This window comes from Hermetia illucens, chromosome 4, assembly GCF_905115235.1.
Source record: "Hermetia illucens chromosome 4, iHerIll2.2.curated.20191125, whole genome shotgun sequence".
NCBI lineage: Eukaryota > Metazoa > Arthropoda > Insecta > Diptera > Stratiomyidae > Hermetia > Hermetia illucens.
In genome coordinates, this window is record NC_051852.1 from 27,250,667 (window position 1) to 27,264,382 (window position 13,716).

General features: G+C 43.7%; 1 protein-coding gene across 2 annotated transcripts in view; it reads left to right on the plus strand.

The window, feature by feature from the left end:
* The first annotated feature begins 1,848 nt into the window (after nucleotides 1-1,848).
* Nucleotides 1,849-13,716, plus strand: part of LOC119653674 (serine/threonine-protein phosphatase beta isoform) — a 127,780-nt gene continuing 115,912 nt past the window's right edge. For both annotated transcript variants that reach the window (XM_038058509.1, XM_038058510.1), the window contains exon 1: nucleotides 1,849-2,262. In XM_038058509.1, coding sequence (XP_037914437.1) covers nucleotides 2,211-2,262 — 52 coding nt within the window. In that variant the 5' untranslated portion in view covers nucleotides 1,849-2,210. The remainder of the gene's footprint in view (nucleotides 2,263-13,716) is intronic.

The window sequence follows — 13,716 nt, forward strand, 5'->3', positions numbered from 1 at the left end:
ATCGACTCGCCGAACGATATGCGACGCAGGGTCGGAATTCTCTTTTTAGTCAGGATGACTACTTCGGTTTTTTCCAGTGCAAGGTTGAAACCATGAGTAGTCATCCACCCGCTTTCCAATATTGGAAAAATCTTCGAACGTATCCTACTAAGTCACCTCAATAGACACTACTCCACTATCATTCCACTTAATCAATTCGGCTTCGAAAACCTCATATCCACCGAGCAGGCAATCCTGTATCTGGAAGATCATATCCTCAATCACCTGGAAAATAGGCATTCCACCGTAGGCTGCGCCTTAGACCTCGATAAGGCATTTCATTCAGTTTGGAAAGAGGGATTGCTCTACAAAGTAATTCAGTCCAATTGGTCCCTCCCCTTATCCAGAATTCTCGCAGACTTCATCTCCAACAGAACTTGGCACGTGCACTTCGATGGAATTCGCTCCATCGACTTCCCGGTAAACTCAGGAGTCCCTCAGGGATCTATTCCAGGCCCCAAACTTTTTAACGCCTCCACCACGATATTCTCCTCCTTGCCATAAACTTATCCCCCACGCCAACCGCAACTCAGGCAGATCCTCACCACCCACCCGCCACCAAAACCCTTTTATACAAAACTCTTATTCGTCCAACCCTTTTTTATGGTTTCCCAGCATGGGTTACCATGTCACCTAACGTAGCAGAAGCGGTCCAACGCTTCGAAAGGATGATACTCAGGAAATGTATGGCCAAATACAGAAGGCCAAACCTAAAATTTCAAAAAAATTCTCTCCTGTACGACCTCTCCGGGGTTCGATCCATAATTACGCCCATGATCAAGCTGCGTCAGACTGAAAAAGCTGTCCCACCTTAACCCTAAACCAATCTTGCTAAGGGAAATGCATTGTTACTCGAGCAGAGGTACTACGTGTCAGGGCTGACTCTCCTTTCGGACAGTAATTCTCCTTTCAACCATAACGCCTCCCCTCCCTCTTTTATCCCCTCCTTTTATCAAAGCTCCTCCCCGGACTTTCACAGGGGCTAACTGCGTAGAGCCAATGTTTCGGTAGTCAACCCCCGCGCAGGTGTAGATCACTTTTCATTATTTTTCTTTACCTAGTCTAGATTAAATCAATCAGCATTAATTAGCCTGTACAATATGTGATATCTGTAATCATTAACTTCTCCCCTAAATGAAGGTCCCTCCTTCTACCAATTAGGCTCCACAATACATGCCCCGCAATTCCACAGTCCTCTTCATCCCTACCGCGCCTTTAATTACTGTCCTTGCACAGGTCCAAGTCGAGTAAAAGGTAGCCCTTTCTCAGTTTGCTATCACCATCGAGAAAGGACTGCGCTTTACTCCAAATCCGTCGATCAATCCTGTCCATCGGTGCCTAAAAACTGCCTCGTTTTTCTCGTACGGAGTACTATAAAGTAGAGTAGTATAAATTATTCTTAGGTTTACTATGCCCCTGCTATTATTTGGCGACAGTGTTCCTTCTATTGTTGCCCCTTAAAGTGGACAGCCTGACTTCTTCGTGACTACAGTTAATAATATCTGTATCGATAACAAGAGAATCCGTTACGGCCCTATGGGTATGTTGAGATCATAAAGTATTCTAGAATAAGAGAATCCGAAAACTTATTCGTTATTCATTTTATTGGAATTGCTGATTTCAGAGCTTGCGATAAGAAAAATAATAAATAAAAATTATTTGACAAACCTCTTGCATCAAAGAATTGTTTTTAATTTCAAACATCTAATTCCATTGTCATTTCTTCTACCCAACCGCTGTATCATAACATCGATTTCTTGAATCCAACCAACTTCAGGCAATTGGACAATTCTTATTTTCGTCCAAGTAGAAAGTTCAGTGCGCGTTCGGCAATGAATGAACCGTGTTGGGTTTTTATTTAGTGAGGAAGGTGTTCGCCAAGTATTTCCTCCGTTTTCCTATTCGCTCGGTCGATCGTCGTCATTTCCAATCAGTTATAAGAAGAAAGTGCAAATAGATCAACAGAATTCTAGTGTTCAAGTAAAAAGTGCTATACTTAATGGTGAATGATAATAATCTTGTGCGAAACGAAGATTTCACTATTCCGTGCAAAACAGAATAGCTCAGCTGGTGAAATTACTAACTAATCTTGGGGTGCAGTGATCGCATTTGAATTTCCATTGAAAGTGCGTGAATAAGTGCGAAAAAAGTGTGCATTCGGAGCAACCGAGATGGCGGAGTTCGACCTGAATGTGGACAGTTTGATACAACGGCTCCTTGAAGGTAAATTGTGATAAATGCCAGGCAATTGAAAAGGTTGGAGTGATGACAGTTTAGGGCAATCAGGCTCGGACCTTGCGGTCACTGAGGTGCACGAGTGCCTTTTGCACTCCTGTAGGCGCAGTGATAAGAAATCGATTCGGGTCTGACGACAGCCACTTGGATACTTTCCGACGCCCGGAGAGCGCCTTCCGCGTTATGTAATTGTTGCATGCAGCGAGCAAGGATAGGTCATGGTGTAGAAATGCAGAAAGTAGGAAGCCAGGGGCTGAGCGAGCCCCGCGGCTGTCAGAACCTCGGCTCCCTGAAGTGACAGTTGCCAATGCAGGTCCGATGACAATTCATCACTTCTCGGTATTAACCCCGGCGCGCTTGCTGGAGTCATAATTTATTTTGTAATAATTTCTTTGATGGGAGCCGCACGTTAAGTTTCATAAACTCAAGCTGGAAAAAGGCGACCTGCAATACGTCAGCCATAAATGTTGATCGTGGCTATAAAGCACAAAAACATTTTATCACTTTTGAAAACGCTTGCCTACACAGAGCAAGTGAAGCAATCATATCAGCGTTGTGCCAGAGTGCAGCGAATTTCCACCCGAAACTTTGTTATTTTTCTGTCTTGAAGTTTTTTAGGCGAGAGATGATGTGGCCCACATATGGAAATGTCTTGCCCTGATTCATTCGAAAAGATGCTTTTTGCTTTTTCTCCACTCGTCTCGTAGTTTGAATTGTGCAGTTTGGTCCACCTCAGCGAGGCTTCTTACGTTTCGGAGCCAAGAGGAGAAGTTGTTGCTTTGAAATGCACGCTGACTGCAACACCGCCAGCATTTAGATGATTTGTTATGAGATTTATTTTTCTCTCCTAGTACCGGAACGAGTTTCTTTAGCAACAACTGCCGGAAGGTATCTTGACTGCGCTTCATACAGTGCCTCGGCCCGGCTCTTGGTTGAGTTCACACAGACCAGAGCCACGAGATTCTGGCCCAACTACATATAACACGAAAATAGATTGGATGAACTGTTTCCTTGCCTTTTCCTATTATTGTTTTTCTGTTCTTTTTCCTACGCTCACTAGAAGCACACATGCTGCTGGTCTCTGGTGTGGATGTTTACTTTGCGCTGCGGACCACTATAAATCCAGCTAAGTTGCCGGCCAACCGGTATTGCATGATGATTTGATGTCGATTCTAAAGCTGAGTCAGCCGAAATTAGTATGATTTAGTAAGAAACGCTCTGGTCTTGTGGATTAAGATTTTATCTGCGAGCACATAAGTACGGTTATAGCTGCGGAAATAGGCAGCTGGAAGCAGCACTATTTTATGTGAATTTCGGGTTTTGGTTGTGTTCATTGGCTGAGTAAGCAATAATCGCTTTAATTACGGAATTTCACTCGAATTTCTTATTGGGTGTTTGAACTTCTAGATCCAATTGTTTATCTAATCACAGTGGGAAAGTTTGCAATCTAAACTTTTCCAGGGTATTGCTTGCAACTGGAAGAGTTGAGGGATTTTATGTGGTAGATAGTGATTGGTGGCAGACACGGAGGTAACATACCGAGATAACTTGATAGAAGGTTTACAAATGAAGCTGAGTTACCCCACCAATACAAAATTATTGTTAACAAAGAAAGGGAAACGAAAGGGTCTCCATTCTCCATTTCGCCGGTATCATTGCTCTGAATATAGAGTTGCGCTGATAGATGAAGATAGCTTACATTATTTTGCACATTAAATATTTTAGTAAATTGGCTGTATTAACTCACCATCATCATCAACGGCGCAACAACTAGTATCTGGTCTAGGCCTGCCTTAATTAAGAAATCCAGACATCCCCGGTTTTGCGCCGAGGTCCACCAATTCGATATCCCTAAATGCTGTCTGGCGTCCTGACCTACGCCTTCGCTCCATCTCAGCCAGGGTCTGCCTACCGTAGATATTGCCCTTATAGACTTTTCGGGCTGGATCGTCCTTGTGGCGCGGCAGGAATACCAGCGAACAGATGACGTTTCTCGTCACCTACTCTGTTCTTCACTCTTGTAGCGAGGTCTGAACTGAGTGGAGCGCCGGTGACTTCATCTGTCCGCTGGTATTCTGCCGTGCCACATCACTCCGCCCCCAGATGAAACCGAGGGGTTTCAGCGACCGAATCCGGAACTGTGTTCCCCATAAGTCCTTGAAGCGAACGCGCCGTCGTTGGTGTCGCTTTATTTTTTCGCTCGTGCGTGCATTTGTGGATTCGGCCTGCCGTGTCGACTAGATCAGTTTCACCGTGTCTTCGCTTTAACACTCGCGTCGAAAAGAAGTTTTCTTTTTATTAATCAAGATGTCGATCGACAACAAAGACGCGGCAGGCCCATCGGACCCGCAAGTGACCGCCCTCGCCGTGCACGTCCCTCCGTTTTGGCGGCGGAACCCCGAACTGTGGTTCGTGCATTTGGAAGCACAGTTCCAGATGTCCGAGATCACAGCGGACGCGACCCGTTTTAATCACGCGGTGGTCGGCCTGGACGAGGAGTCCATCCTGCTCGTGTCTGACGTAGTGAAATCGGCTTCATATTCACTTCTCAAGACTGAATTAATCAGGCGCCTGTCAGTAAGTGAGTCAGCAAAACTGGATCACTTGCTGGCAGGCCTAACGTTGGGAGATCGGACTCCCAGCCAATTGCGGCGCGAAATGAAGCAATTAGGTGGGAGTAAGATCGACGACGAGTTGATGAAGTTCCTTTGGCTGCGTCGGCTCCCGGAAGGCAACCAGGCGGTCCTCTCATGTGTCTCAGGTTCCTTGGAGGCACTGGTAGCTGCGGCCGACAAAGTGCACGAGGTGTACGTACGCCCGACCATAGCGGCCGTTCAACAGCCATCGGACGAGGTGGGCGACTTAAGGCGCGAAATAGCCGCGTAGGATCTTTTCGTGGCGTTTCATCCTGGCGAATGTCAGCTTCCCCATACTAGGCGCAGACTTCCTGTGTCACTATGGATTGCTGGTAGACATGCAAAACAAATCTCTTATAGATTCCACGGTATCGCTCATAGATTTCGTCGTTATGTAGGCTGCGGAATCGTCCATCATGTAGGGCCAAAAATTCTTCGGATGAGCTTTGACCCTATGGTGAGACGTTTCGAGCGGAACAGTTTTTGTAAGCTGAAATAAGCTCTGTTGGCTGACAACAACCGTGCGAGGATTTCATCGTCGTAGCTGTTATCGGTTGTGATTTTCGACCCTAGATAGGAGAAATTATCAACGGTCTCGAAATTGTGGTTTCCTGTCTATATACTTCCCGTTTAAACAGTGCATTTTGATGTTGTTGGTTGGTTTTTTGCGCTGACGTTGCCACCATATACTTTGTCTTGCCTTCATTGATGTCCAGCCCAAGATCTCGTTCTGATTGCCGCCTGCTCGATCTTGTTCCCTTCATCAGTGAAAACAAGTTGCAACTTGTTTGCACTGATGAAGGGAACAAGTGGTTCCCGAAATATCGGTATTTGCAAGAATAAATACCCACACCAACGAAAAAGAAACAACAAGTTTTTTATTATTTCAATTAATTAATCGTTGGAAACACCGCATAATTTCACTCCAAAGTAATCGGTCTTGTGCCTGCGGGTCCTGCATAGTGTCTTTCTTAGGGATAAGGTAGGTAATCCCCACAGTAAGAAGGGGTGCAAATTCCTCCGGCCGACTAATGACATGATTTATGCTGTGTGCGTTGGTAAATTTCTTATACCAGAAATTCTGCACCCGATCCAGACTTGGACCCCTCCTGTTCTTCGAGCTGTTTATGGCTCGTCGAACTTTCTTCAGCGGAAGTTCACTCCGCATGCTGGGCGGGTAACCCCTAAAAGTCCACCCCACACTCCACTGTCTGGACGGTCTGTTGGAATTCTTTGAGAGATCTTAAAGTATCCGCTGGTTCCTCATGTATGTTGCATTCTGGATACGTCTGGAGTGACTTTCGCCATATCATCGTAACCGACCGCATAGGACACAAAGTTTCTATTTTGGCGTGTCCAGAAATTCACTGGCATATAAAGAGAGATATAAATCTCACCCGTCTGCTGGCATAGCCAGAGAGTTAGTCCAGCAATATCCTGCCTTAGTGAGTCCTGCCGACGTTCTAGACGAATTTTCCATGGTGGATCTCTTCGATCACTCAAACCAAACCACGAAAGCGAATCTTCTGACAGCCGCAACTGTACCACACCACACAAGTGATTATAGTTGTAGCAGAGACATAACAGCACACAGTCGAGATGCAAACTCATCATTGAGATAGAATTCTCGGAGATGCATAGAACCCGGTCCATGTAAAGGATCCATCTCCGTGATCCGTCCCGAACCTCGGCGGAAAGAAAGAGAATCGGGAAAATGTCTCCCCGCCAAGTGGAAATATCCGACGACAAGAAGGATTAGGACGAATTGAATTTTGTTGATTATAATAAAAAAGTTTAAAATTTTTTAGATTCAAAATATATTTATTACTGAGATTACTTTACATAAACTTACATTATGAGTCATAGTTTTAGTTACATTAAAGGATACCAAAGGATATTACGATCACCTATTCTAATCTGAAGTCTGTTTAGCAGAAATCAATATCGTTTATGATGTTTATGCTTGGAAAGTGTTTGTTGCTTATCTAGTCGTCGTCGATGTTCTCCATAAGTCTCAGCAACCGTATGGTGGTATTGTCGATGATCCCCTCCGTCACTGTGGATTTTGTGATGCTGGAAAATAAATGGGTTGGATTTTTGATCATGTTTCTTTATAGTAACGGTTCCACAAATTGACGTAGGCGGTCCCATTACCTCCAATTTTGGATGCTTTCTTCGGTTGTTGCCGTAGTCACTTTGTTGGTATCGTTGATGATCCTCCCCGTTACTGTGGGGTTTGTCATGTTGGGAAATAAATGGGTTGGATTTTTGATCATGTTTCTTTATAGTAACGGTTCCACGAATTGACGTAGGCGGTCCCATTCCGCCCAGTTTCGGATGCTTTCTTCGGTTATTGCCGTCGCCACTTTGTTGGTATCGTCGGTGATCCTCTCCGTTACGGTGGGTTTTGTCATGTTGGAAAATAAATGGGTTGAATTTTTGATCATGTTCCTTTATAGTAACGGTTCCACGAATTGACGTAGGCGGTACCATTCCGTCCAGTTTCGGATGCTTTCTTCGGTTATTGCCGTCGTCACTTTGTTGGTATCGTCGATGAAACTCCCCGTTACTGTGGGGTTTCTCATGTTGGGAAATAAATGGGTTGAATTTTTGATCATGTTTCTTTATAGTAACGGTTTCACGAATTGACGTAGGCGGTCCCATTACCTCCAGTTTCGGATGCTTTCTTCGATTATTGCCGTCGTCACTCTGAATTCGCCGCTTTCTACAAACGACCGGGTCGATTGTTTCCTTATTCTTGTGCTCAGCAATTTGTTTTTCAAGTTGCTGTATTTGTTGATTAAAAATTTGTTCCATTTCATTTACGCAGACTAGACATGTTAAGTTTCGAATATGTTCGTCCCTAATTTCTCCACGGATGATCAGTTGATCACGAAAAACTGACTCCTTGCATTGATGAGGTGCTGTAGTGGCCATGATTTGTTGATGTTGGATTATTGGTTGGTTAGTTACTAACTGATGGTTCAAATTTGAGAAGAAAGGTTTTTATAGATGTATTTTTAAGACAAATCTTGGCGCTACCTCAGGATCTTATAATTATATTCTCTAAAAAAACCAAGAATAGGGACATTATAAAGTAATTAGTTGTTCAATTCGGATACAATAATTACCCGGTAGCCGGGGTGAACTTTTAACAGGTTTTCTTCTTTTCTTCCGTTTACCCTTGCACAAAATCGATGGAATTGGAAAGTAGGATGTCCCTTTTTTTAACAAATTTATATTCACAATTCGCCCCACGGGGTGGCCTCTCATTCGCAACGTTGTTTGCAGCCTGTTTTTCCACTAAAGGTGTCGTCAAACTGAGTCTTGTTCAAGAACTTGAGGGAGGTCTGAGTTCGTCATCCATTTGATGGCAGATCAGACCAATTGGAAGGAAACTTCCTAACATTTTCGATGCTTCTGGATTTTACACGCGCAAACAGTGGTAGGACTTCAATTAATTAATTTGCTCTCATCATTGTTGTCGGTTTCCTCCGTCGCTATTAGCTCCGCGCTATCATTCTCGCTAGTCGCGGGACGGTTCGACGTCTAGGCGCCCTGGAGGCAACAGTTTCAGAAAGTCACTTTTCTTCACTCTTCTTCACCTGCCAGCTGAGGCTTCCGCTGAGGTTCGGGACGAATTCCAAAGAGCGTGTATAGAATTCTCGGAAATTGATTCTTTGTATAAACCAGGTATTCCCAGGCTCTATGCATCCAGCGGAGATCGTGATAAGCCTCCCGCGTTCCTTGAGGATGCAGGATTGTTTTTTCGTTATCTTTAAAAAATCAATAATGCCACCAAACAGTCATACGTTCATGCAGGGGTTGCTCGTGAAATTTTCGGGGGTTCATGCTTCTCCAATATCTTAATGTTTGTATATATTAATGCTTCCTGACAGATGAAAATGTGCCTCATCGCTGCAGAACACAAGCACGTCATCTGGCAGGTTTTCGACAAAGACTTGAGGGCTTGCCCTATTTCGTGAATCGTAATCGCGTATATTAAGTTTTGTACTATTGCCAGTTTGTATGGATGAAAAATTTGCCTTACTGTCCGATCAGAAATCCTAAGGACAACTGAATGTTTGCGTTCAAATCGCTTGGAGGATTTCAAAATCGTCATAATTTCTCGACGTTCTTTGGAGTCCTGTTTGGCTTTGGAGGTGCTGACTTTTTTTACACACATTGCCAATATTCATAAACGTGTTCACCCATTGAATAATCGATTTTCGTTCAGGAGCAAAACCTGTAGGTGCGATTTTAATTTTTTCTAAATCCATGATGAGTTGCCAACTAACGCACGCTCTTCTCTTGTCCATTGTATGGTCGTTACTAAACAAATCGTCCAAAAAACCTTAGGCTGCACACTTTTGAATGCGCACACGTCCACCGGATATAGTGGTGTAGGGTATCAAAACAAAGGTCTCGATTAGTACTTTCCGAAACTCACACTAGTTTTGGCGTGAATTACAAACTGCGTGAGTAAAGAATTAAAATGTACGCACTTAAAGTGAGACAGGACTCATTTTCGGAAACTACCCAAACCAAAAATCCGGAAAAAATCAGGAAACTGCGTTTAGATGAAATCTAGGCCTCGAAATATGTCCCATTCCGATATCTGCGTAAAAAAACTTACTAATAGTATATTACCAATTTAGGAGTACTAAATGCAATGGCATAGAGGGCAGTATCGTGCAAAAGCATGTCAAGTTTCATGAAAATCCAACTATTAGTGTCAAACTTATAGCAGTGACAAGTTAACAGCATCCTAACCCATATAAATAAGATGCTGACGTCATAATTAACGAGAATAATTGACATTGACAATTAACAAGACAATTGACAAATATTAAAACTCCATTCATGAAGAATCTACTTCTCCCTAGCCCTTTTTAAGGCTTGGTGTAAAACAAAATCTTATTAAAATCGGTTTACTGTCTGTCTGTCTTTTTTTTGCCGATGTAAGGTGGAAAGCTTCAAAAGCTACCGCAGGTTCCTGCCACACGGTTATGTGGTACTCTTACGCACTAAAACCACCTCCTTCTCCTTGGATTCTCCCCGCGGGAGTCCCATTTGGTACTACATTTCGGGGCTGGATCAGAATTTATTCTGCGCTTATGTTAATTTTCGTGTTTCTCTCGCGTTCATTCTTCCGGATGACTTCTTCCTGCCTAAGCTTCTTTCCGATGGCTGCAATCACTTTTCGACTTCGGTCCATATCCCCTTTGCTTTCACCACAAGTTCCATTATATTTTCGGTTGTAAAGCATTCCCCGGTTTGGTTGGGTTTCAAATCTGGGGCAATGAAAAAAGATGTGTTCTGCGTCCACTGCAATATTTGGGCTCTTTGGGCAATATGGCGAAATGTCACGCCAAAATCGCTGCAGATATGCTCGACAGCCTTCGTTTCCGCTCAAGAATTGAGTTAGGTCGAAACCTACATCGCCTTGGGGTCGGTCCATCCATTTCCGGATATCCCATATGATTTTGTGAGTCCAGCGGCCTTTTTCTAACTAGTCCCACTTCTCTTGCCATTCCGCGACAGTTTCAGTTCGTGCGAACTGTCGCCGACGGGCAGGAGATTCTCACGTTCGATCGTAAAATCATACTATTTCTTTCGTCAGAATCTCAATCGGGACCATTCCTGCTATCACCCGGAGTACACGGAATACACTTATGTGATACGCAGCTCCAATCTTTCTCTTATTTGCTATATTTTTCAGTGCATCTGCCCACACTGGGGCTGCATACAGAAGGATCGAACTGACCACCTTCGAAATAAGGAGTCGACGGCTCGGCCTTGGGCTCCGCTTAGTAATTAGTACTACTTCCGTCTAATGCTCTGCTAGCTGTAGACCAGCATTCTCTAACAAGGATTTAACCTCATTGACTGCTTCATTTGCATAAATCTCGACTTCTTCGAGAAGGCGTGCAACAACCGTCACATCAATATCGTCCGCGAAATCAATGGAGGCCACACCTGGCTGTCTGTCCGTCACACGCATTTTTCTCGGAGACTGTAGCAGCGATTGACACCAAATTTGGTGGAAAGATGGGAACTGTGAACGCTCACGCACACAATGAGTTACATCATTTTACATTGAATTTAAGGGGAGGTCCCCATACATGCAAAAGGGGGGTGTACATTTTTTTTCACCAAATATAGTCATGTGGGGTATCAAATGAAAGGTCTCGATTAGTACTTTCCCAAGCTGGCCTTAGTTTTGACATTTGTTGGAAAGGCGGGGAGTTCGGGGAGGTCGAATGTGCTCATTTACGTCAGAGGGCCATTCTCAAAGATTGCCCGACCGAAAAATCTGAAAAAAAATCAAGAGGCTGCTACTATATGGTAGTTAGGCTCCGAAATACCTTCCATACCGATATTCCTTCAAATAGAGTTAATAATAGTATATTACTATAATTTTCAGTACTTGGCTGCAGAACCCCCCTTAAACTCATTCTAACACCACGAAATTTTACAGCAATGTAGGCTAGAATATTGAGCTTGATCCTTCGGGAGTTGCCCATCTTCGGGTCAAACCTCTCTCTCTGCTGCGAAGACTCGGAAAAGGGACCTCGGCCATACATTCCGGCCACATTTCGCAAGGAAGTGTTCCACGCAGTTCACGACTTGGCGCATCCCGGCATCAGGACAACAAACCGGTTAGTCACCGGAAAATACTTCTGGCCCTCCATGAACAAGGATATCAATTCCTGGGCCAGAGAGTGCATCGCATGCCAAAAGTGTAAAGTCTCCAGGCATGTAAGGAAAGAAGTGGGCTCATTCCCCCGCACTACCAAGCGTTTCCACACGATACACCTCGACATAATAGGGCCTTTGCGAGACTCGCACGGTTATAGGTATTGTCTCACAATCATCGACAGGTTTACGCGGTGGCCTGAGGCAATACCTCTGAAAGACATTACGGCGCAATCATGTGCTGAAGCCCTCTGTCGAGAGTGGATACCTCGCTTTGACGTCCCTGCAGTGGTCATCACTGACCAGGGAATGCAATTTGAGTCCACCCTTTTCCCCGAGTTAGGCAAACTCCTTGGTTTTAAACGCCAGCGGACTACTGCATACCACCCGCAATCCAATGGGATGCTAGAACCCAAGACTCCCAAGCGATCCGGTCTTCGACAAGAGATCGGGTCTCACGGAGTCGGGGTTGGTGCGTCTGCTGAGGGACAATCTCCGACGCATCAAAGCGCCACAATTCCTATGAGAATTATTAAGCCAAACATTGTGAACATGAATCATTTTAATAGAATTTCTTTAAGTGAACTTTGATCATTTGCATGCGCGTAATATGATATTTAGACTTTTGTATTTTAACTTTAATATTTCGTGTCACCGTATGCTCGTTAGAGGCAGAAGAAAATCTCGCTTCATGTGTTTCTTTTCTGCCCCTAACTCATGGCACACTTTTCTCGCCGGTCCTCCACTTCCGTGGCGAGCTCCGCAAAGTGGATAGGTCCGCGCCATCTATTCGTTCGCATTCGCAACATTCGAAATAAATTTCGAAATAAATTTCGAATGCTGCGAATCCTGCCGCGCCACAATCCTACCAAATTTGGTGGAAATCACGCTGTTACTAACAAAGTTATAATAGGTCAAAATTGACACTTTGGAAATTCAATATCTGAATGTCAGTATCACCCGAAGGTGGATATTCTCACATAATATATGCGTATATTACGTGTTACGTACTAGTGGGACAAATTCTTTCAAATGTCTTTATAAAAGAAATACACAAAACCTTTCATACCTGAAGCGTCCAGCTTCTGGTTTCCCGACTTGTTGATCTTATAATTCTGGTTAGTTGTTGCCACTGGAACTATGTTATCGGTTGCCTCATATAATAATCTAGAAACAGAGATCCTAGAGCCTTTCATCTGAAGACAACTCATTAGATCTTGTTTGCCAGTTTTTTCGAAGTTTTTGATGGTTTTAATTGGATTTGCCTGAACTTCTTTATGATTTGCCTGATGAAAAGTAGAATTCAACTTGCTCCTGAGTAAGAGTTCCAAAGCAGTCCCATTAAATCATACAGTGGCAGCGATGAATCAATCTAACTTGGATTTTGCCCCTGGACGTTGTGATCTCTCGGACCTTCCTACAATTAAGGAACAGTTTAGATGTGCTCAATTGAGCCATGGTAGTACAAAGTCTCTCGGCCTATTATAAGTATTGGGTTTTTTCTTCATGTTCGTTAGTAAAATCTGGAGTCAATGGAATGAAAGGTGATGATTTGTAGATGATGTAGAGCGGAAATGGCAAACAAAGAGATATGTCATCCGATCTGAGAAGCAAAATGATACCCAATCTTATGATGATAGTAATTTCGGTTGTTTTGCGCTCAGAGGCTGATGGATTTTTGGCCACATTTTAAATTTTTCTAATACTTTTTTGTAATAGGAGCAGCCCATGGGATGTTACCTTTTCGATCCCCTGCGATCATTATTTTTTTCCTGGGCAAATTGAAGAACTTTCTCCCAATTGTTTATCCGTGGAATTTAATCTAGGTTGGAAAATATTCTGCTCAATAATTGGGTCGCACCGCAGTTCAATACGAATCTCAATGGCTTGAAAATAGTTCCTCCTTCCTTTTCCATTTCTCCCAAGAATAGACCTACTGCCATTAGCTTTTTCATCCGTAAAGAAAAACGTTAATCAGAAACACATACTTTCTTCCTTGATCCATTTATTGCGGAAGCCTTAAATACGCTCGGTTACACCTTCGAGAGTGGAACCCTTCCAAATTCCATCTGGCTAAAAATAGATTCACTTTCCATTAGATATAATC